The sequence below is a fragment of the Dipodomys merriami genome, unplaced genomic scaffold (assembly GCF_024711535.1).
Source record: "Dipodomys merriami isolate MVZ:Mamm:240054 unplaced genomic scaffold, mDipMer1.0.p SCAF_30, whole genome shotgun sequence".
Classification (NCBI taxonomy): Eukaryota; Metazoa; Chordata; class Mammalia; order Rodentia; family Heteromyidae; genus Dipodomys; species Dipodomys merriami.
The window spans coordinates 18,623,140-18,645,277 of record NW_027204493.1 but is presented as its reverse complement, the minus strand read 5'-3'; the positions used below and the strand labels follow the sequence as shown (position 1 = coordinate 18,645,277).

General features: G+C 37.5%; 1 protein-coding gene across 2 annotated transcripts in view; it reads left to right on the top strand.

The window, feature by feature from the left end:
• Positions 1 to 15,484, top strand: part of Depdc1b (DEP domain containing 1B) — a 56,841-nt gene extending 41,357 nt beyond the window's left edge. Inside the window, exons 7-11 of one of the 2 annotated variants that reach the window (XM_070040947.1) lie at positions 2,086 to 2,226; positions 6,218 to 6,384; positions 9,474 to 9,650; positions 12,947 to 13,132; positions 14,625 to 15,484. In XM_070040947.1, coding sequence (XP_069897048.1) covers positions 2,086 to 2,226; positions 6,218 to 6,384; positions 9,474 to 9,650; positions 12,947 to 13,132; positions 14,625 to 14,786 — 833 coding nt within the window. In that variant the 3' untranslated portion in view covers positions 14,787 to 15,484. Of the gene's footprint in view, positions 1 to 2,085; positions 2,227 to 6,217; positions 6,385 to 9,473; positions 9,651 to 12,946; positions 13,133 to 14,311; positions 14,382 to 14,624 lie in introns of those variants that run through there. The other variant, XM_070040948.1, reaches the window with a different exon arrangement.
• The last annotated feature ends 6,654 nt before the right edge of the window (positions 15,485 to 22,138 follow it).

The following is a 22,138-nucleotide window of genomic DNA, read 5'->3' as shown; positions in this document are numbered from 1 at the left end:
ACGTAGGAGGCTGGCATAACATGTCTATGCTGTAATGGGCTGTAAAGCATATTAAGGTAAGTTTGTGATATTGAATTCTCAATGATGACCAAAATCAGTGAAGAATTTAATTTTCCTTCAAGCAAGATCTACATACAAAGCCATAAAACTTCCAATGAAAGGTTAGAGCTGACTTAATCATAGAGAAGAAAGATATGAAACACAATTTAGTAGTGTTTTTTCTGTATGTCAGGTAGAGAATCTGCATTACATATATCAAGATAGATATTTCATGATGGATTAGCATATCTATCCATAAAGAGGTTTATTTTTATATCAAAGAATAAAAGGTAGCCAAAGAGAGGGTCAGCCTGTTGGATAGCTTTATAAAGTCTCTAGATTTTCCTAATTCTAATTAAAATTGACTTCAAAGTTATGACCTGTGCCTTGTCGTTTTATCTTCAGTAAGTCGAAATTCCCACTGCACTCATCTAAAAGGGAACAGACAGGATAGGCTCCATTGACTTTGAAGCCTGATTGCTTCCTTTTCTGTAGGCCTGCTACTTAACTTTTCTCTTTAAGGCCCGTTTACCATTATTATAGAGCATGTGCATATGGGCCTGGGTTTTAGTTGTTGGCTACTTTGTTCATGGCTGTCCACAGAAAGAGGGACTGATACTAAAGAAATATAAAACCAGGCTAAGGTGGAAGTTGGTGGTTCACGCCTGTAATCCTTACTACTCAGGAGGCTGAGAATTGAGAATGTGGTTCAAAGTCAGCCTGGGCAGGAAAGTCTATAAGACTCTTATCTCTAATTAACCGCCAGAAAACTGAAGTGGCACTGTGGCCCAAAGTAGTAGAATACAAGCCTTGAGTTGAAAGAGCTCAGGAACAGTGCCCAGACCCTGAGTTCAAGCCCCACGACCGCCAAAAACAGAACAAAACAAAAAACAGACTCACTGGTTTTTCCCTTCTTTGTGCATGTGGGTCACAACTTAAGCAAAAATTGAACCCAAACCAAAAATCAAAGTATTTATTTTCCAGAGTTATTATGAATATAATTTGTAAAAAGCTAGGATAAAGAAAATATTTTTCAAATTAATGGTGGTTCAGAAAGAAATAATCCATAAAATCTGGTCTCTGCTTCTCTTAGAGGGGGAAACTATTGCTTTTGTTGTTCTTGTACACACACACACACACACACACACACACACACACACACACACACACACACACACACACACACACACACACACACACACACACACACACACACACACACACACACACACACACACACACACACACACACACACACCCCTAATGGGATTTGAAAACAGAAATCTGATGTACACACAAACACACGAGCACACACACACACACACCCTAATGGGATTTGAAAACAAATCTGATGTACACACACACACACACACACACACACACACACACACACACACACATACACACACACAGAGACACACACACACACCCTAATGGGATTTGAAAACAGAAATCTGATATACACACACACACACACACACACACATACACACACACACACCCTAATGGGATTTGAAAACAGAAATCTGATGCACACACATAGACACAGACACACACACACACACACACACACACACTCTAATGGGGATTTGAAAACAGAAGAAATCTGATGTCCTGTTGGGGAATGAGAAATTAAGAAATAAGGAGCAAGGTTCAAAGCCAGTCTGGACTGGAGGTGGAGCTGTGACGTAAGAGGTAGAGCACTAGTCCTGAGGAAAAAAAGCACAGAGACAGTGCCCACCCCCTGAGTTCAAGTCCTAGAACTGGCATTTAAAAAAAAAAAAGAAACCATCAAATGAACAGTAGATTTCTTTTAATGTGGAAGGAGTTCAGAGCTTTTCTTTTCCTCATTGCACAATAGATTTCAACTAGACATGAAGTTACTTTTGTGTAAGCAAAGTATATGTCAAATCTTCAAATGAAAAGTTTTCTGTGTATTTTAAATATCTGCATATTCAAATGTTTATATACCACACATGCATTTGGATTCTTGTACTTAAAAGTAACTGATATACTACTAATGTTTTTTTTCTTTTTAAAAATTAGGGCCCAACTGTTCAGATTTGAAGCAGCCTATGTACTTGGGCTTTGAAAAAGATGTATTCAAAACAATAGCAGATTATTATGGTCACTTGAAAGAACCATTGCTTACTTTTCACCTTTTTGATGCCTTTGTCAGTGTATTAGGTAAGTTGGGATATAATGAAAATATATCTACATGATTAATATTTGTTTATTTACTATCTTAGGACTTCTTAATCAACGCTCATAGCATTTGTTAATTAAAAAACAATGCTCTGCTTAGCATAGCTGAATTTCTGTTCCCTGAAGAAGCAAATGAATAAATAAACAGTTTAAACAAAAATAAATAACAACAGTTAAGCTCTACTTTGGAGAGATTGGAATGGAATATTATCTTCCTATCATGGTATCAGTTATCTTAGTGATCACATATAAATTGCTTGTATAGTTATAGCCAAGAGAATTCCTAGACATTTTCCTTCAAGATAAAGAATTAAATTAATAAAATGCCAATAAAATGCAGGTTATCTTTTTGTGATACTTAAGTGGGTAAGGAGTGTTCTACACATAAAAGCAAGAAAAGTTACAAAAACATATTAGATCTTTCATGCAGAATTGGCATTAACCTTTGGACAGGTGAACCTATTTGCCGTTTCCTACAAATCTCCAGAGAAACTGTTGTTTATGCAGTGTCTTTCTTTAAGCAAGAAGTTCTGGCCAATTGATGTATAGTCAGAATCTCTTTAGCTTAGTATAAACATTTTTCCTTGTTTACACTTCTTCCCCATAAAAATGAAAATTTTCTTTTTTTGCCTTGCTTGTCTTATTCTTTTGATTGTTCAAAAACTATAATTGACCCTTTTCAAGTCTTTTTTTTTTTTCTGTCCAAATAGAAATGTTTCATTAGATTTTCTGGAAACTTCTAGGTCCTCCTAAAAGTCTTCATACTTCGTATTTTTAAAAGTTTCTAATGAATAGCTTGCTTTTGGCCTTGTATATGTGAGTGATGCAGCTAGGTCTATTATGCAAAAATGAGAAGCTGTGTAACCTAATGGAATTTGAAAACAGAAATCCAATGTCTCGTTGGTGAGTGAGAAAGAGGGTGAGGGGCTGTCATCCAGAGTACCTAATTCATGACTGCTTATGCAGTTATCATGGTGAAATGTCACCATGTGTTAGATCTAATAACACTTTATTTATTTAATTTAGTGTTTTAAAATCAGTTGTGGGTCTTGAACTCAGGGCCTGGGCATTGTCCCTGAGCTCTTTTGCCCAAGGCTAGTACTCTACATCTTTGAACTACTTTGAGCCACTTTGGGTTTTCTAGTAGCTAATTAGAGATGAGTCTACAGGAACTTTTCAGCCCAGGCTGGCTTTGAAGTGTGATCTTCAAATCTCAGCCTCCTGAGTAGCTAGGATTACAGGCATAAGCCACCGCCCAGCTATGTCTTATTATTCATAGCAAAATAATTTTGAAATAATTCAGAGAACTTATATTCTTTGTGTTCAGAACTTTAACATCTACTATCAGGTGTGTTATAATGTTTTAATAATAATACTGTAAGTTTTGCTGTAAATTATATGATACTGGACATATGGATATATAATTAGGTCTATAGAAGAGTCCAGAAGTCTGTCTAGCTTTATTCAAGTGATTTTCAACAAAGAAACTAAGAAGGACAGTCTTTTTGATAAGTAATGATAGAACAAGTCAATATCCATATGGAATAAAAAAACTTTCTATTTATTTCATGAAACTTTATAGTGGAGTAATAATAATCACAGACTAAAACACAAATGAAATGAACACCTGTTAGAAAGAAATAAAGGAGAAAATGCTTGGTTAGGCAAAGGTATTTTAGAAAGTATAAATCATAAAATAAAAAATTGACTATTGAAATGAGAAATCTCTGCTATTTGAAATACACCTTTAAGATAGAGGAGGACTTGGCTTGTGTTGCTACCTGAGAAGTAGACATGGTCCTGCTGCATCTGCAGCTCTGCTTGCCACCCAATAGTATTGGCTCATTTAGTTGAGCCAACTAAATGACAGCCAGCTGCTGCCTCTTACCCACAGGCCCCAGCATTCCTGGGAGGATCTAACCTTGAATAGCAGCAATAGCAAAAGGTACTTACAGTGAAAAGCAAGTAGGACTAGAATGAATATCTTCCTCAGCCTCCCTCCACAAAGACAAGGAAAATAGTCTTCTAGACACTCAACATGAATCACAACAGAACAGACTGAGAGGTTGTTCTCATGACAACTCTCTGCCACAAAAAGATGGGCAGGTCATATTTGATGTTGAGATGTAACAACAGTGATTGTGGCTCAGTCAGAAGCTACGGAGTGAGAGAAAGAAACTAAGGTTTTGAAGAAAACTGTAGAATGGTACAGTGCACTGAAAACATTGCCCCAATAAGGTGCACGTGTCCCTCCCTGTGTGTCCCTCTCTATCTATAAAGATGAGGAAAAATAGAGCCATGAGGGAAAGTGTGTAGGCTTCTTGGAGAAGTCTCAAGGTGCTCATTCTCTCTTCCTTTCTCATCTTTTGGCTTTGGGACTAGGCATCTCTATTAGAAAATGACTGGGTCCACCTACTGCCAGCACCCACTGAGGGATGGGAAAGCTCCTCTGAGTATGTGGCCATTGCAGTGCATTGTCACTGTAGTGACTGTCAATTTGAGAACTTTAACACCCTATTTTTACATATCCCATTCCAGGAGGTCTCAAATTTAGTATTTATTCAAACTCTATGGAGGCATTTTTATAACTTTTTTCTCTCCCAGCCTGCAAGAGACTAGAATTTTCTAACAGATTTAGGAAAATTGTTTAGAAATTTGCAAGGCCTGGGCTGGGAAGGTGGCTCAGCGGTAGAGCGCTTGACTTGCATGCTCAAGGCCCTGGGTTCGATTCCTCAGCACCACATAAGCAAAAAGAAAAAAGCCGGAAATGGTGCTGTGGCTCAAGTGGTAGAGCTCTAGCCTTGAGCTGAAGAGCTGAGGGACAGTGCTCAGGCCCAGAGTTCAGGCCCCATGACCGGACCCAAAAAAAAAAAAAAAAGAAATTTGCAAGAACTTCTTTTCTACAGTGCAACAAAGAAATTACAATACTGTTGTTTTCTGATAGTATTACCAGAATTAGACCTGTATCATTCGTGGTAGAAATTGTACTCTAGCCATCTAACTCTGCTCTCTTCTTTTTTTTATAATGAGATCCAGTCAGTTAAGTTTTGTTTTCGTCTTATTTTCCAAGATAAAGCCAAACTTCCCTAAGTTTAAATTTATAGTTATAGAACAAAAGAAATAAAACTCAAGAAAAATAAGTCCTAGGCAATAAGAATTATTTTTAAATTACAATTAAGTAAATGAAGAAAAACACAAATGAGAGAATGTGTTCTGATTGTATACTTGAAAAAAAAAGCAAACTCTGATAATAAGAAAGCAAGATGATTTTAAAAATTTAGCAAAAATCTGGACAAATAATTTTCCAGTAAGCACATGTTTATCATTTGGGAAATGCAAATTAAGACCGTAATGAAATACTATCCATTCTGTTGCTATAATATAGTAGCATTTTTTGTTTGTTTTGTCGGTCAGGGGGCCTGAACTCTGGGCCTGAGTGCTGTCCCTCAGCTCTTCAGCTCAAGGCTGGTGCTCTACCACTTGAGCCACAGCCCCACGTCCTTTTTCTGGTGGTTTATTGGAAATAAGAGTTTCATGGCTCTTCCGGCCCTGACTGGCTTTGAACCTTGATCCTTAGATCTCAGCCTCCTGAGTAGCTAGAATTGCAGGTGCGAGACATCAGTGCCCAGCTATTAGTATATTCTTAGTCATGCTTCCTTGGGCCTATTAACAGTGTGAGTGTTGAGGGTTAGGGTGGTCCCTGCCGGAAGTTTAGTGGGGAAGAGTGCTGTCTGTGTTGTTAACAAACAAGAGGGGAAAATGGCTTATATGAGTTCTTTATTATCTCAGGTTGATGATTTCTATTTTCTCAACTGATTTTGTGAGTGATAATGGATGTACATTCAATTGGCCAGGTGTAGTTCCATATGTGAAAACATTTTACCTAATTTGAATACATATTTTGTAAAAATGTGAACATATCAAGTAAAGATAACACGTGTTTTGGAGATAAAAATTCCGTTTTTGGAATCAGGTTTGTTACAGAAAGAGAAGATGGCAGTTGAAGCCTTTCAGATTTGTTGCCTCCTCCTGCCCCCGGAGAACAGGAGAAAGTTACAGCTGCTCATGAGGATGATGGCGAGGATCTGCCTAAATAAAGAGATGCCACCACTGTGTGATGGCTTCGGTACCCGGACGCTGGTAGGAGGAATGTTGACTCCTTACTGTGGCAAGGTTCTGGAGTGAAGTTCAGCTAAGTCAGAATTTCTTGGTAATCATAGGAAGGTCAAGATGGGCTTGCTTGAAGATTTCACAGCCAGCTCTCTACAGAGTGGCATTGGGTTTGTTTTTTTTTTTTTGGGTCGGTCGTGGGACCTGAACTCTGGGCCTTGGCACTGTCCCTCAGCTCTTCAGCTCAAGGCTAGTGCTCTTCTACTTGAGCCACAGCACCACTTCTGGCTTTTTCTGCTTATGTGGTACTGAGGAATCGAACCCAGGACTTCATGCATGCAAGGCAAGCACTCTATCACTGAGCCACTTTCCCAGCCCTGGCATTGGGTTTTTGATCTAATCATCTTAAAGAATGTAATGGAAAGGGTGAGGAGGGATCCAACTCAGTGTAGGGATGATCTGCTGTGTTCTGTGTCACCTTTACAGCTGATCCCTACTGCCAGCACAGAGTGAATGGAGAGTGGACAGGAAGTATAATGTTGTCTATTAAGAAATCAATATGTTCTCCAACTCCAGAGCACAGAGTATTGCAAAGTCTCTGTGACAATGATACATCATATACAGAGTACCATGTTACAGTGATATAGCATGTACAAAATTAAAAAGGCAGAGTGTGCTGAGCATTCTGATATTCACTTGGCAGTCTCAGTATACTGTGAAGCAGGAGGATGGAGAGTTCAAGGCCAGCTTAGATTATACAGCAAGTTTCATGCCAGCCTGAGTTTATGAGATCCTATCTCAAACACCAAATAAACAAATAACACATACATGTCTAAGAAGCAATGATATTTTTTCTTAGTTTTGTTTTTAAAAATACCTTCTAATATTGAATCCTATTTGTAGTGTCAGCATATCCCTTTTGTTACATTGATTTTTAAAAAAATAATTGATTTACTAATTAATTTGGGCAGTGCTGGGATTTGAATTCAAGGTCTCATGAACTCAAGGTCTCATGCTCTACTACTGGAGCCATGACTAGAGCCTTATTTTCATTCAGTTGGTAGGATTTCCCATTTTTGCCTTGGGCTGGCTTTTCCTCAAACTGCAATTTTCCTACCTACTGCCTTCCATGTAGCCAGGGTCACAGATATGTGCCACCTAACTTATCAATTGAGATAAGGTCTTGCTAACTTTTTGTCTTGGCTAGTATTAGATCCTCCACCTTTCCAGTAGCTGGGATTTTAGGCTCAAAACCCTGTATCCAGCTTTCTTTTTATTAAAAAAATCAATAAATCATTTATGGAATGCAGATATGATATGTATAGTAGAAATATTAATTAAAGCACATGTATACCATCTCATCTATTTTTTGTGAGACATTTAAAATCCACTCAACCATTTTGAAAGAGACTGTATTATTAGCTATGATTATGACTGGCGTGCTGTGTATTAACTCACTGAAACATACTCCTCCTCTCTGTCTGGAACTTTGTAGCCTTTGATCAACATCATTTCTTTGCTCACCCTCTCCTTCTTGCCTACCACCTGTATACTCTGCTTCTCTCAGCCAGTGTTTTTAAGTAGTCTATGTTTAGAATGCATTTACTAACAAAAATCTCTTCATTTCCCCCCCAAATGTCTTGGAGCACAATTGCTGCTTGAGTGCATATAATGTGTCTTTATGTCCTTGTAAGCCATTGGGCCTCCCTAGGGATCCCTAGCTTTAGAGAAGCATTGGGTCAGATCAGGGCATCGGGGCTAAGTGCACTGATTTTCATCCTTTTAATTTGGTTAGAGGACTGTGGAGAAAGACTAATGGACTCTTTAGAAAAGTTGAAGGAAATATCGTACCTACTTCCTGTAAAAATGTATGTCCAAGGCATTCACAGCTCCTGGGAGCACATTATTTCCAGCAAAACCTCTCTGCCTGCCTGTCTTCTTGTATGCTTTACTAGGAGAGAAGGTGAAGTGCATTTTCTGATGAAATGAAATCTTACTAAATAGCATTACATGTCTTTATGCTCATGGATTTTTTGATGCAAAATTGTCAGCAGTAAAATTAGAGGAAAAGGAGAAAGAAGTCAGAAGATAATATGAGAATGGGAGAGTTAATATGAATTTTAGGAAAATGATTCTGAATTTACATATTTTATATTTCCATAAAGTATGTAAAGTACTTTGAAGTAAAAGTGTTACATGATTCAAGTCCTGGTATAAGAAATCTTACAGGCCGGGCGCTGGTGGCTCACGCCTGTAATCCTAGCTACTCAGGAGGCTGAGATCTGAGGATTGCGGTTCAGAGCCAGCCGGGGCAGGAGAGACCGTGAGACTCTTATCTCCAATAAACCACCAGAAAACCGGAAGTGGCGCTGTAGCTCAAGTGGTAGAGCGCTCGCCTTGAGCTGAAGAGCTGAGAGAAAGTGCCCAGGCCCAGAGTTCAAGCCCCACGGCCGACAAAAAAAAAAAAAATCTTACAGTGTGTGTGTGTGTGTGTGTGTGTGTGTGTGTGTGTGTGTGTGTGTGTGTGTGTGTGTGTGTGTGTGTGTGTGTGTGTGTGTGTGTGTGTGTGTGTGTGTGTGTGTGTGTGTGTGTGTGTGTGTGTGTGTAAATCTATGTATGTATAAAAATCTAATGTAAAAGAGGGAGTTTAAAATTGCTCAAACATCTCCCGACCAATTCTCTTAAAGGTACACATTTTGTTCTTACTGGTTGATGAAACAACTAGCCTATTGGACATCACCATATGTGGCTAGTTACCTGGTAGTACATATACCTGTGCATTGGTTATTCACAGTTACTTTTTTTCCCTTCATGTGTGTGCCAGTAATGGGGTTCAAACTCAGAGCCTGGGCAGCACCATCCTTTAGCTTGTTTGCACACCCCTACTTCTAGTTTTTGCTGGTTAATGGAAGATAGAGTCTTATGCTTTTCCTGCCCAGGTTAGCTTCAAATCACAATCCTCAGGTCTCAGGCTTCTGAGTAGCTATGATTACCGGGTGAGCTACTGGCATCTAGCTTCATATTTGCTTTTAGTACATCAGATTGAACTCAGTTTACGGGTAAGGGAATAAAAGCAACTCATCTGTGTTTGTTTACCCCTTCCACCCCTTTTTTTTCAGATGGTTCAGACATTTTCCCGGTGCATCTTGTGTTCTAAGGATGAAGTAGACTTGGATGAGTTATTAGCTGCTAGGTTGGTGACATTTCTGATGGACAATTACCAGGAGATTCTGAAAGTCCCTTTGGCTTTGCAGACGTCCATAGAGGAGCGTATGGCTCATCTACGAAGAGTCCAGGTGAAAGATGGGGTGGTATCAGTTCTGCTAAACTGGCAATGGAAAGTCATGCAACTTTGCTAGCTTCCTGGGATATTTGGTCGTAAGAATTAAGTGGGTTAATATGTTCACTGTGCTTATATACAATGGTCTTGATTCATTGTAAGCACTACTTTTGTTTGCTGTGATCATTTAAAAATATATAGAATCATACTTAGTTTTCTTATGTCAACCACAACAATGAAATTATAAACCTTGTTCACTGGGGAACTTTAGGGACCATAGATTATATACACCAAAAATTAGGATTATACCAAAATGTGCATATTATAGTAATTCTAAGTACTTTTATGTGTCTTCCATACCTCCAGCCTATCTTTTACTGCTATGATGGATGAAGTCTCACTTCTTGCCTGGGCACACAACTTGAGCTCTGATCTACCTACTTTTAGGATTCCCTAGTTGGGATCACAGGCATATATATCTGTGTCTAGCTTCTATGGAGATGGAGTCTCTTGGACTTTTTTTGGCCTTTCATTCTCAGCCTTCTGTGTAGCTTTCGATAGCAAGTGTGCATCTGAGAAGGAGATTTGAGAACTTTTCTGCCTGGACTGGCCTCAAATTATAATCCTCTCATTCTCAGTCTTCCAACTAGCTAGAATGCTAGGTTTAAGCCTCCAGCACCACTCTACAACAATGGTTAATTACTGCCACTGTTATTATCGTTATCATCATCATCATCATCGTCATTATTGTCATTATTACTGTTAATGTCATCATTGACAACATAATATTCCATAGTAGAGATCTTTCATAGTTTACTTAATTGATACTAACTGATTGATATTTAGATTGTCTCTATATTTCTCCCTGTTTGGCAAGCAATATATTAGTAAATATATTTTGTAGTTAGATTTTCTTTTGGCCAACCCACAATTATTTTCCAAGAGTAAATCCCTGGGCTCAGTGTAACTTCATCAAGAGCCAGACATATGTTTTAAATTTTGATGGTATATTGCCAAATTTCCTCTTAGGTTGGATGTTTCAATTTACATTTGTTTCAGTGGCATAAAAGAATGTTTATTTTTTTCACCGTGGCCTGCTTTGAATATTGTCAGCATACATACCTTTGTTATCTTCATCTTCATCTGTGAAAAATACAATCTTACTGTTTTAATTTTTTCCATATATATAAACATATATCTTTTCATATATGTATTTTGGATGCTGATACTGGAGCTTGAACTTAGGGCCTGGGTGAGGTTCCTTAGCATTTTCTATTCAAGGCTGGCACTCTACAGCTTGAGCCACAGCTCTACTTCAGGCTTTCTGATAGTTAATTGGAGATAAGATTGTCATGGACTTTCTTACCCAGGCTGGCTTTCAACATTAGACCCTCTGATCTCAGCCTCCTGAGCAGCTAGGAATACAAGTGTGAGCCACCAGTGCCAGGCTTTTTCCCTAGTATTTTTATGAGCCAAACTTTAAAATAGAAATGAAAAATGCTACACAAGCATTTCTGCATGGAAATATTGTAGTAACCATGTTGCTATGCAGACTTGCTTGGTTTGTGTACTCATATACACAGTCCAGGCCCATACTCCAGCAGCAGTCCTGTGAGCCTTTTGCTCTCTCTTGAAGACAGAAAGCTGAGCTTTGGTGACTAATTTAACTGCCTATAAACATCATCTTGTGAAGAGGCACTTTGGTGTGCGCTGGATAAAATCAGTAACTACTCAACTGTCCAATTACTTTTGTTTTTTGGAAATACTTAGAATTGCTCAGCAGTTTTTCCTCTTAATGCTCAGAGCACACAGATCTCTGTTACCTTGAGTAAACCACTAACTCTGACATCACAGCACTTGTGACCATTGCTTCTCTGAAGATGCTAGTGTTGTCATATTGGGCAGTTCAAGGCTGAGCCAATGAGGGAGGCAGTGTTTTGATACCAGCCTTCTGTAAGCCTTGTCTACAGCCCTGAGTGTGTCAGGTTTTTCTCATTCCTGAGATTGGCTATTGCTCTCTACGTAGGCCTTATCCTTTATCCTAGCCATTTCTTTCCTCTGTCGTTTAGATTATGAAAAGAAATAACCCGCAGAGCCCCCTTTCCCTGTGATTCCAGTCTGCTGCTCTGAGGTTATCTCCAAGTGATTTGATAAGCTGATATTGAGGCATGGATCATGCTTAATATATTCACTCTCCTTAACACCAGCCTTATTTTTAGCTGTGGCCTTTGGCGGGGTGGGAGTTGGGGGATGAATCTTAATCCAAAGTAGTGATTGTAAACGTAGGAATTTTATCCACTAGAGAACAGTAGGGTACTGTATTTTTGACTCTAGAATCTGAAAATAAAAGACATTTTAAATGGATATCTATTTATCCAAAGGCCTTGGTTTTCATTCTCCTTTTATTCCTCAGCCCCTTTGCTGTGCAGTGTCTACACACTTATTATTTTTGCTTGATTCTCATTATTAGCACATGTGGGTAGGTTCTGTTCTTTCTCTACTTATCTCCTGTGAGCTCTGCCCATCACAAGGGAAGGGAGAATCAAGGCTCTTCATGAGAGGAAGGAGCCTGCATAAATAATCTGTGTATGTTCAATACTGTATTTGTTTGTATTTTTCTCTGCAAGCATACATTAATTGTACAAGGAGGGTTTCATTGTGACTTTTCCACATGTGTATGTAGCCTGATCCTTCCCTTCCATTACTCTTTTGATCTCACCCCCACTCCTAAAAACAATTTTCAGTAGGTTGCATTGTCTCATGCTTGAACTTGGGGCCTGGATGCTGTTCCTGAGCTTTTTGCTCAAGCTTAGCTCTCTACCACTTGAGCCATTTGGTGATTAATAGAGATAAGAGTCTCACAGACTTTCCTACTTGGGCTGGCTTTGAATTGTAATCCTCAGATCTCAGCTTCCTGAGTAGCTAGAATTCTAGGCATGAGCTACTCATGCTCAGCTGTTGTATTTATTATGCATGCAAATAAACTATTCAATCATATTCATCCTTGTTCACTCACCCTCTTTGTTAGCCCTCCACTTCTCATTAATACCTACCTCAACAAAAGAGCATTCTTTATAATTATAGTCAATATATTTATCTTTAAGATTTAGGTCTCATTAAAGGGGTTATGTAATTAAAAAAAAAGATAAAAATCTCATCTTTAAATTGTGACTTTTAATTGTTATTAGTTTGAAATTATCGTTAATACTTGTAATTATCAATATAGTTTTCCTCAAATTGAGGAATGGCATCCAGTTCTTTCTAGAAGTCATGATATAGGGATCTAAACTAATGTTTGGCTCTTTCCCTTAGATAAAATACCCAGGAGCCGATATGGATATCACGTTATCTGCTCCTTCATTTTGCCGTCAAATCAGTCCTGAGGAATTTGAATATCAGAGAGCATATGGCTCTCAGGAGCCGCTGGCTGCCTTGCTGGAGGAAGTCATAGCTGACGCCAAGCTCTCCAGAAAAGAGAAGAAGAAGAAGCTGAAGCAGGTGACAAAGCCTTGCAAACGTGTTTGCTCCTCCCCAGTGTGCTTATATGGTGGTTCCTACCTTTTATTCTTTATTTTACTAGGCTTCATGCAAATTTCATCTTCTGAGAAATCACTGGTTTGAAAGTTCATTGTTTGGCTCATTTGTTCAAGAAGTTTTATTGATTTACACAGTTGGGGACAATTTTCTAGATCTCTATTCTTCAGCGTACATCTTTTTACATTAATGAACTCTTCATTTATTGAGTGATTCTTTAGTGTTTCTGTTTTGACTTGTGGCATGATGTGAATCAACAATTCAAAGAAGCTAACAACTTTTGATTTTTCTTTTTTTTTTTTTGGAAGTTAAATCACATTGATTTCACAACATGCAAAATGCCTGGAGTTTAGAAGCCATTGGTTTTAGATAGTCAGTGTCAAATCTGTTTTTCACCTCAGACATCAGTAGATTTTCAGTTCCTTTTATGTTAGATAGCACAGCTTAAAGGCTTGAAGAGAAATTGTCAGGAAAGGTGTGCTTTGACATTTTTTTTTTTTTATTGTGAGAATACTGTACAGAGGAGTTACAATTACATGGGCAAGATAATGAGTACATTTCTTATCAAGCATTGTTGCCTCCTCTTTGTTTCCCCTTCCCATCCCTTCCCATACTCCTCCCACCCCCACCCGAGCCTTCCCCACCCCCCACCAAAGTTGTAAAGTTCGTTTTTCAACATAACGACTTGTACATCTCATTGTTGCAATGGGTCCACCTGTATCCCTAGTTAAACGATTTGTTTTTTCCCTTCCCCTCCACAAATTATACCGACATCAAATACAGTGAAAGCAGGGGTTATACCATGGGGGAGGGACATACAAAGCAACAAAGAAATCATCTTATAAATATGTTAGAAACAATTGCATGAAAGGAACAAAAACCAAAAACATTTGAATACTTATCTTGGGGTTCATTCCCCTAATATCAATTTAGATTGATCTGTGCTCCGATGAACAGTACTTGTTTTGAAGACTGAACCTTACAACACAGCTGTGCTCTTGGTCCCACAGTAGTTTGTGTTGCTGTTCCTATTTTTCTCCTAGTGGTTTTTGGAGGAGGTAGTGATAAGGATGTAGACTGTGTTGCCTCTCTTGAAGTTTTTCAGAAAGTCATCTATACCAGAGTCTTCTCTTTTCTATTTAGGTAGAAGCTGGAGGTTGAGTTGGAGAAGCAGGGATATCGGGAAATACCGTTTCCAAGATTTTCTTCAGCTGTGAGGAACAAATTTTATTTATAGTGACAGTGGGGGGGGGGAACAACTTGAGAATTACTAGTAAAAAGGGAACTATATTTGAAGATCAGATCAGAGGAAAGAGGAGTTGGATCTATAGACACTGGAATCACATGATCTACCCAAACCACAGAAGTATAGGATCAGAAACTTTTACAGAGGAAATCTGCCTACTTTTCTTGTCTCTTATCTGTCTTTTTGACTCTCATTGGATTTCTTGTTTAGTTTCAGAAATCCTATCCTGAAGTCTACCAAGAACGATTTCCTACACCAGAGAGTGAAGCACTTCTGTTTCCTGAAAAACCCAAACCAAGGCCACAGCTGTTCATGTGGGCCCTGAAAAAGCCATTTCAGCCGTTTCAGAGGACTCGAAGTTTCCGGATGTGATACTTCCACAACAGCAGAGCTGGAGACCTTCGTAGTGGTTGCTGATGGAGCACATGGTCGTGAAAGAAAGAAAGTCACAAAATAGAAACTACTGAACTAGACATAATACATACAGATTATCTGACTTTTCAAATGTTGAGCCATTGTCAGTATTTTGTTGTTGTTTTAAATAAAACTCAATGCTATTTTTAAAGTTGTATAAAATTACAAGCCAAAATATATAGTGGTGGTTATTGACAGGTTTGGAATTGCTACAAAATGGCAGGGGGGGGGGAATATTTTTTTATGTTTTGTTTTTCATGTGTGTGTAAAATCTGTGGATATCGTAGTTACCAAAGTCTGTTATAACTAGGTGTTAAGAATAATGTATATACTTGAATGAGCAGACACTGGGTGCTGCTACTGTCATGCTGTTGTACAAAAGCTCTTACTGTCCCATATTGTGATGATTGTGTCTTTCAGTGTGGATTTGTTGGATGTTAAGACAGATTCCACTGAAGCTGGTTCTTTAATAACATATGTATGAACTGGCATTTACCTATCAGTGTGGAAGATTTGCTTCTGCCTGCAATGGAATAATTTCAGTCTTTGCTGAGGATGGAAAGTTAAATGATAAATTCTTTGGTTCCGTTTAGACCTGTAATTCTAACTTGAGTCTGTTGGTTTTGTGAAAAACATAAATGAGTTAAATAAGTAAAATGAAACTAATATATATATATATATGTATATGTATATATATATTTCCATCAACTTCTTCATCTATGTGAAAGTAAATGAAATGTAAATAAATACTGTTTTTTTAAGTGCCATGCTTTATTCTTTTCTGTTTAGATCAGTTAGAGTATCTCCTCAAATGTTTTTGCCAATATTCTTACATCAGTCATTTATTTCTATAAGAAAATAAGAAGGAAGATTTATGTTTTGGGCCTTAGGCGGAAGATTTAGTTTGTTTTATTTTGTTTATCTTCTTCAACATAGTGGAACTATTGGATTATGCAGCATATGTCTGGAAGGCTTTCTCCAAGCAGAAATACCCCCAAAAAGCTGGGAACCATATTCACTGATTGGCTTGGAGAATTCTCTGGACTGATTTTTTTCCCTGCACTTTAGATCTGCCCTTGTACTTTTGTAGCAGAACTTCTCCTATAGTTCACAGAGATGTTGCTTACTTAAAAAATCAGTTTGGGTACCACCTTACATTCCAAATATGAAATGTAGTGATGCATTTTAGTGTTTTATTTTTTATTCTTAGATTTTGACATTCTATTAAGAGTAAGGAATAATTTTACTCTGCCTTATTTGCCTTTTAAGGAGGGTTTATTTTTTCAGAATCTGCTCTCCTGTTGTTCTTCTTTGGAAATATATATGATTGCTTTTCCCTCCCTTCCTTCCTTCCTTCTTTTCTCCCTTTCTTTGACTTTCTTTTTATGTACCCTTTATAAAATGTATAACATACTTAAGAAGAGATTGAAAACAAATAAACCTAACTACTACCTAATTGTAAGACTGATGACAGATAATACTAATTTTCCAAAGAGATTATGGGGGGGGGCGATAGGGAGGTTGGAGGGTGGCTCAAGAATAGAGTACCTTCCTAGTAGTTGAAAAGTCCTGAGTTCAAACCACAGGACCACCAAAGTAGTTGTGCCAATGAATGCTTCCTTTATTAGTGCACAGGAGCTCAGTTTGCTGTTGTCAGAGTTTGATTGGTTGCTAATATGTAGGTATGTAATGGTGTCTGACTACAGTCTACTTTGCTTTTAGTAATATGGCTGACATCTCTTTCTATGTTGTCTGAACTTTTTCACTTTTGTATGTATTTTAATAGCTTGTCACCTATACATGTTCATGTACCTTACTGACATTTTCATTTGGAGAGAATTGCTACCTTTATGATAGTGAATCATTAAGCATGATTTACTCCTTCACTTATTTAAACAATATGACTATTTAAATTTTCCTTTAAAGTTCACAAATCTTTTGTTATATTTGTTCCTGAGTATCTGATGCTTTAAAAAAAAATGTTAGTATCACTGGGAGCTGGTGGCTCAAACCTGTAATCCTAGCTGTTTAGGAGGCTGAGATCTGAGGATTGTGGGTCAAAGCCAGCCTGGATGGGAAAGTCCATGTGACTCTTATTTCGAATTAACCACCAAAAAACTGGAAGTGGTTCAAAGTGGGGAGTGCTAGCCTTGAACAAAAAAGCTTAAGAATAGCTCTCAGGCCGCAACAACAGCTGGGATTACCGGTCTTATTGTATTACTTTAAAACTTGTATAATTTGTTATTTTTAATATAATCTGGTGATTAGATTTATCCACTAAATTCACCACTTTTCCCTTTCTTAAAATACATTTTTTTGTTGTTGGTACTGGGTTTAACTTTATTCTTGTTGGCTTGCTTGCTCTACTGATGTTTTATCACTTGAGCCTCGCTTCTAATCTGAATTTTTGCTGTCATTTTGGAGATAAAGTATTTATGGACTTTTCTGCCCATACTGGCTTCAAATTGTGGTCCTCTGGACCTCACCCTGTGGGGCCTGAACTCGGCCTGGGCACTGTCCCTCAGCAATTTAGCTTAAGGCTAGCGCTCTACCACTTGAGCCACAGCGCCACTTCTGGCTTTTTTCTTTTTGCTTATGTGGTGCTGAGGAATTGAACCCAAGGCCTCAGGCATGCAAGGCAAGTGCTCTACCACTGAGCCACCTTCCCAGCCTCTATTTTGCTTTTCTAAATTAAGTATTTTTTTATTGTTTTGATAAAGGTGATGTACAGAGGGGTTACCATTTTATAAGTCTGGTATAGTTACATTTCTTTTTGGACAATATTACCCCTTCTTTAGCTCTCTCTGTTTTTCCCTCCTGTCTTTGCCCACAAGTTGTATAATTAATTTTCCAAAAACATGACTATAAAAGCTATATATAATTTCTATACCACGAAGGAGACCCCAGAGAGTTTTTTTCTTTATTTCCACATGAAGGTACAATGAGAAGTTGGTTGTCTGAAGTGCAGAAGAGTCATCTCCAGAATTAGACCATTCTGAAAACTTGATCTCAGTCTTCTATCCCTTAGGACAGTAAAAATAAGTTTTTGTTGTTTATAAATCACTCATTCTATTGCACTTTGTTACAGTACAATATCATAAACTCACTTAACAGCACATAGAATTCTGGGTTGGTAGTTATTTGATGCCACCACATTATAGTTATTGCTCCTTTGTTAGGTAGTTTCCATTGTTGCTTTGGAAAAGTCATCTGCTACTCTAGTTGTAACTCCTTTGTGAATAATGTATCTTGTTTGAGCAGGCTGCTTTTCTCTGTCTTTGGTTTCTTCAGTTTCCAATCTTGGTATACTTTTTTTTTTTTAATTGTATTTTATTTTATTTGAGAACATACTGTACAGGGGGGCTACAATTACATGGGCAGGATAATGCATACATTTCTTACCAAGCATTGCAGCCTCCTCCAATCTTGGTATACTTTTAAAAGAATTACTTGTTGAATATTTGTTGGGTTTCTTGAATCAGAAGATTGAAATTCTCCATCACCATAGTATTGGCTTTGTTAATCTTTCCTCTGCTTCGATCTCTAGTTAGACACATTAGACTTCCCCAGAATATTCTACCTCTTAATTTCTGTAGCTTCCCAGTTTCTTTCTGTGATAATTCCATCTGGATAATTTTTTCAGATTTTTTTCTTCCATTTCAGTACTTCTTTCAGGTACAGCTAGTATATCAAATTTATATATCCACAATTACAGGTTTTGCATTCCTTCTATTGTCTGTTTTATAGCCTGGGAAACTGAGGATCAGTAAGTTTTGGTTATCTTGGTAAGCCAATTGCTCACCTTGTCAGTTTTATAGTTGGTGGTCATAGCAACTACTGAGTGCCAGAAAAGTCCAGGCTGACAAGTAAGAAGTGTTTTATGGATTTTAGTTACGTATGCTACTTTTCAACTGATAGTTTTCTAAAAATTAAGATCTCAAATTTCTCTTTGATTTGCAGTGTTTGCATCATCCTAACCAGATTTGCCATATTGATTTTAGTTTCTTTGGGTCATTTCCTACAGATAGAGGTGGAGATTTTTTCTTGGAGTTTCCCACAAAAATTCCTGCATTGGTGATTAAGACAAAAACTTTCTTTGAAGCGCTGCGGATACAAGCATACATGTGCTTCACTTTCAGGTAGGTTTCGAAAGTTATTTTTATGTATAATTGCTTTCACGTTAAGGCATGATCAGTAATAAATGTTACAGAGATTTTTGTTGCTCTCAGAGACTGATAATTTATCAAAGGAAAGTTTCCATATAGACAATTTTAAGAGAACACTGTAGCAAATTTTCAAGGTTGAATATACTTTGGGTATGAGCAAGGTGATGGTATTCATTCATTCATCATTCTAATTTCTCATACATCTTTGAACAGTAATACTGCATTAGCCTTCAGGGAAGTCATATCCAGGACTCCAGCAAATTTAGTTGACATACTGATCACAGCTTAAAACTTGAATTATCCAGGCGCTTGATTCAGATCCTCACATCTGAAGAAAATTTCTATACATCTTTAGGGAAACTATTTCCTATAAAGAACTTGATTTGTAAGATACTTCTATCCAGAAAGGGAGGTCAAAATGTTCCTTTATTTGGAATGTGACAAAAATCACTTACCATGGTTAAAAGTGGAATCAGTTAAAATGTTTATTTTGTGAGTGTTGCTACATTCAATCATGTTTATTTTTTTATCTTTAAGACCAAAAGCCTACAAATGCTCCTGGAGTAAGAGTACCATTGCCTACTAAAATCAGTATTAAGAAGAAAGTCTATATATATATATCTATTTTGATAATATTTTAAAATACTCAAATGAAACATAGGAAATTCTAATTTTGTGGCATTTGCAATTACTCTTACATTACCTTTCTCAAGATAATATTGTTTGAAAATAGTATAATACTGTTGTATATACGTGTACATTGGATCTTCTAGGAAAATACTATAAAAACATTAATGATGATTATTGGATCTTAAAGATATTTCCTCATGATTGGGATCTACAACATAAACAGACTTTTATAATTTGAGTCAAGTTGGAAGTGAATTTGCTACTTAATTAGTAAACAAAGATGAAGTCTAGGTTAAGTAGAGGATATTAAGTTGGCAGTATAATGAGTACTACTGGTGAACTTTTTGCTTTTGTTTCTAGTTGGGGAAAATGAAGTGGAAATGGTAACAAGTGACTTTTCATTGTTTAGTGTATATTTGTGTTGCTATATCAATTACATGATTTCTTAGTGAAGCTGAGATTTTATATAAAAATCACTTTAACTGTTAGCTAATTTTACATTAGGCAATTGCTGTGTGAATTGTTTGTTTTATTGGGACTCTAGAACAAACGATGTTCTCCATAATATACTACCAATTATGCCTATTTCTGAAAAAGATTCATATATCTGGTTAGGTCTACTCACTTTATAATATTCCTTTGTGGCTCTCCTGTCCAACTGGGAACACATAGAACATCTGAAATCTTTTTTAGAGGATCTGTTGAAAAGTTTATCTTGTCCTCCAGCCATCACAAATGTTACAGATTTTGCCAGCCTTTCTCAGCTAGTAATAAAAGAAGGTAGTCTTTTTGAGTGGTATGTTGCTCTGTGCTTTGTAAGACAAACTTCTTTATAAAAACAGAGGCCTGGGGCTGGGAAGGTGGCTCAGTGGTAGAGCGCTTGCCTTGCATGCCTGAGGCCCTGGGTTCAATTCCTCAGCACCACATAAGCAAAAAGAAAAAAGCCGGAAGTGGCGCTGTGGCTCAAGTGGTAGCGCGCTAGCCTTGAGCTGAAGAGCTGAGGGACAGTGTCCAGCCCCAGAGTTCAGGCTCCACAACCGGACCCAAAAAACAAAACAAAACAAAACAAAAAACCCAGAGGCCTGAGGATTATTTTCATGAGAAATAAATAAGCTATAATTGATATTTAAAATTGCATCACTCTACATGATTTTGATTTTTGTAGATGACTGCAACATGGGAATGTAGAGGCCTTTTACTCACTGTTTCCACTGGGAACTCATGACCTTGGAAAGGTTCTGGCCACAGACATTTCAGTGATAATAAACCAAGACAGCTGGCTGCTAAAAATAATTATGCAGGAAAAAGTGCAATTTCTTGTTTTCTGAAAGCCCGTGATTCATTTGTCTCTAGTTGCTGATTTGTATATCTACATATGTGCATTTTTAATCAGGTGTGTTTTAGACTCAAACTATGAAAAAATCCAAGTAAAAATTATTGGAGAGATGCTTTGAATTTAAGAGTCATGTGACTGAAAGCTACTTCACATGAGATCTTAAACCTTGAAAAGCAGAGGAAGTAGAACAACTGACACCCACCTTCTTGCTTGCTTACTCTGCATAATTTTCAAAATTAAACCTGGATTTTTATCTATGTTGCTATATGCAAATGAGTTCTGTAGATGCCAGCTCTATTTTTCTTTTGTGTGTGTGTGTGTGTGTGTGTGTGTGTGTGTGTGTGTGTGTTTGAAGAGGGTCTCACTCTGTTGCCTTGGTTGGTTTGGAGCTTCTGGGCTTGTGACCCTCCTTTTATCAGTGGCTAGGAGATCTAAGTTTTTTTTTAATAAGCTTTTGATACTTTGGACTTTTCTAAATACATCACATGGTCAAATCTTGTTGAATTAAACTGACTTAGTGTTCTCTCTTTTTTGTTTTTGTTTTTGTTTTGCCAAATAAATCTAGGAATTGGATTCAGGGCCATGTATTTGGTAGGCAAATGCTCTCCTACTTGAGTCACATTCTTAGTCCTATTTATTTTTCAGGTAGTATTGAATTAACTTGCCTAAGCCTACCCTCAAACCTCAATTCTTCAGTCTCTGACTCCAGAGTAACTGGAATAACAGGCATGAACCATCATGTCTAACTCCTGTCTTAGTATTCTAACTCTTAATCATTTGAGGCAGTAACAGTTAAAACATAAAACTGACATCTAGCTTTCACTAAACTTTGTACTTACCAAAATGCCAGTGTAATTATACACAATTACTGCTTAAAGATGATGAAGAATTTAACTTTTAAAAACATTCCCCACAGAGAATTGCACTTGATGAGGTATTAAGGCCCTAGGCAGTGTCTTGTTTAGCACATTGGACTTTTCAAAAATCATGATCCATATAACACACAATTCCAGCAGAGGTCAGTCTTGTGTTTGTAATTCTGTACTGTACCAACAAAACGTAAGAATTTTGTTTATAGCCACATGTGTATTACTTAGTAAGCCATTAATTGTGGGAAAATTAAACTTAAAAAGCTGGTTATCTTGCTAGGCACTAGTGGCCTAAGGCTGTAATCCTAG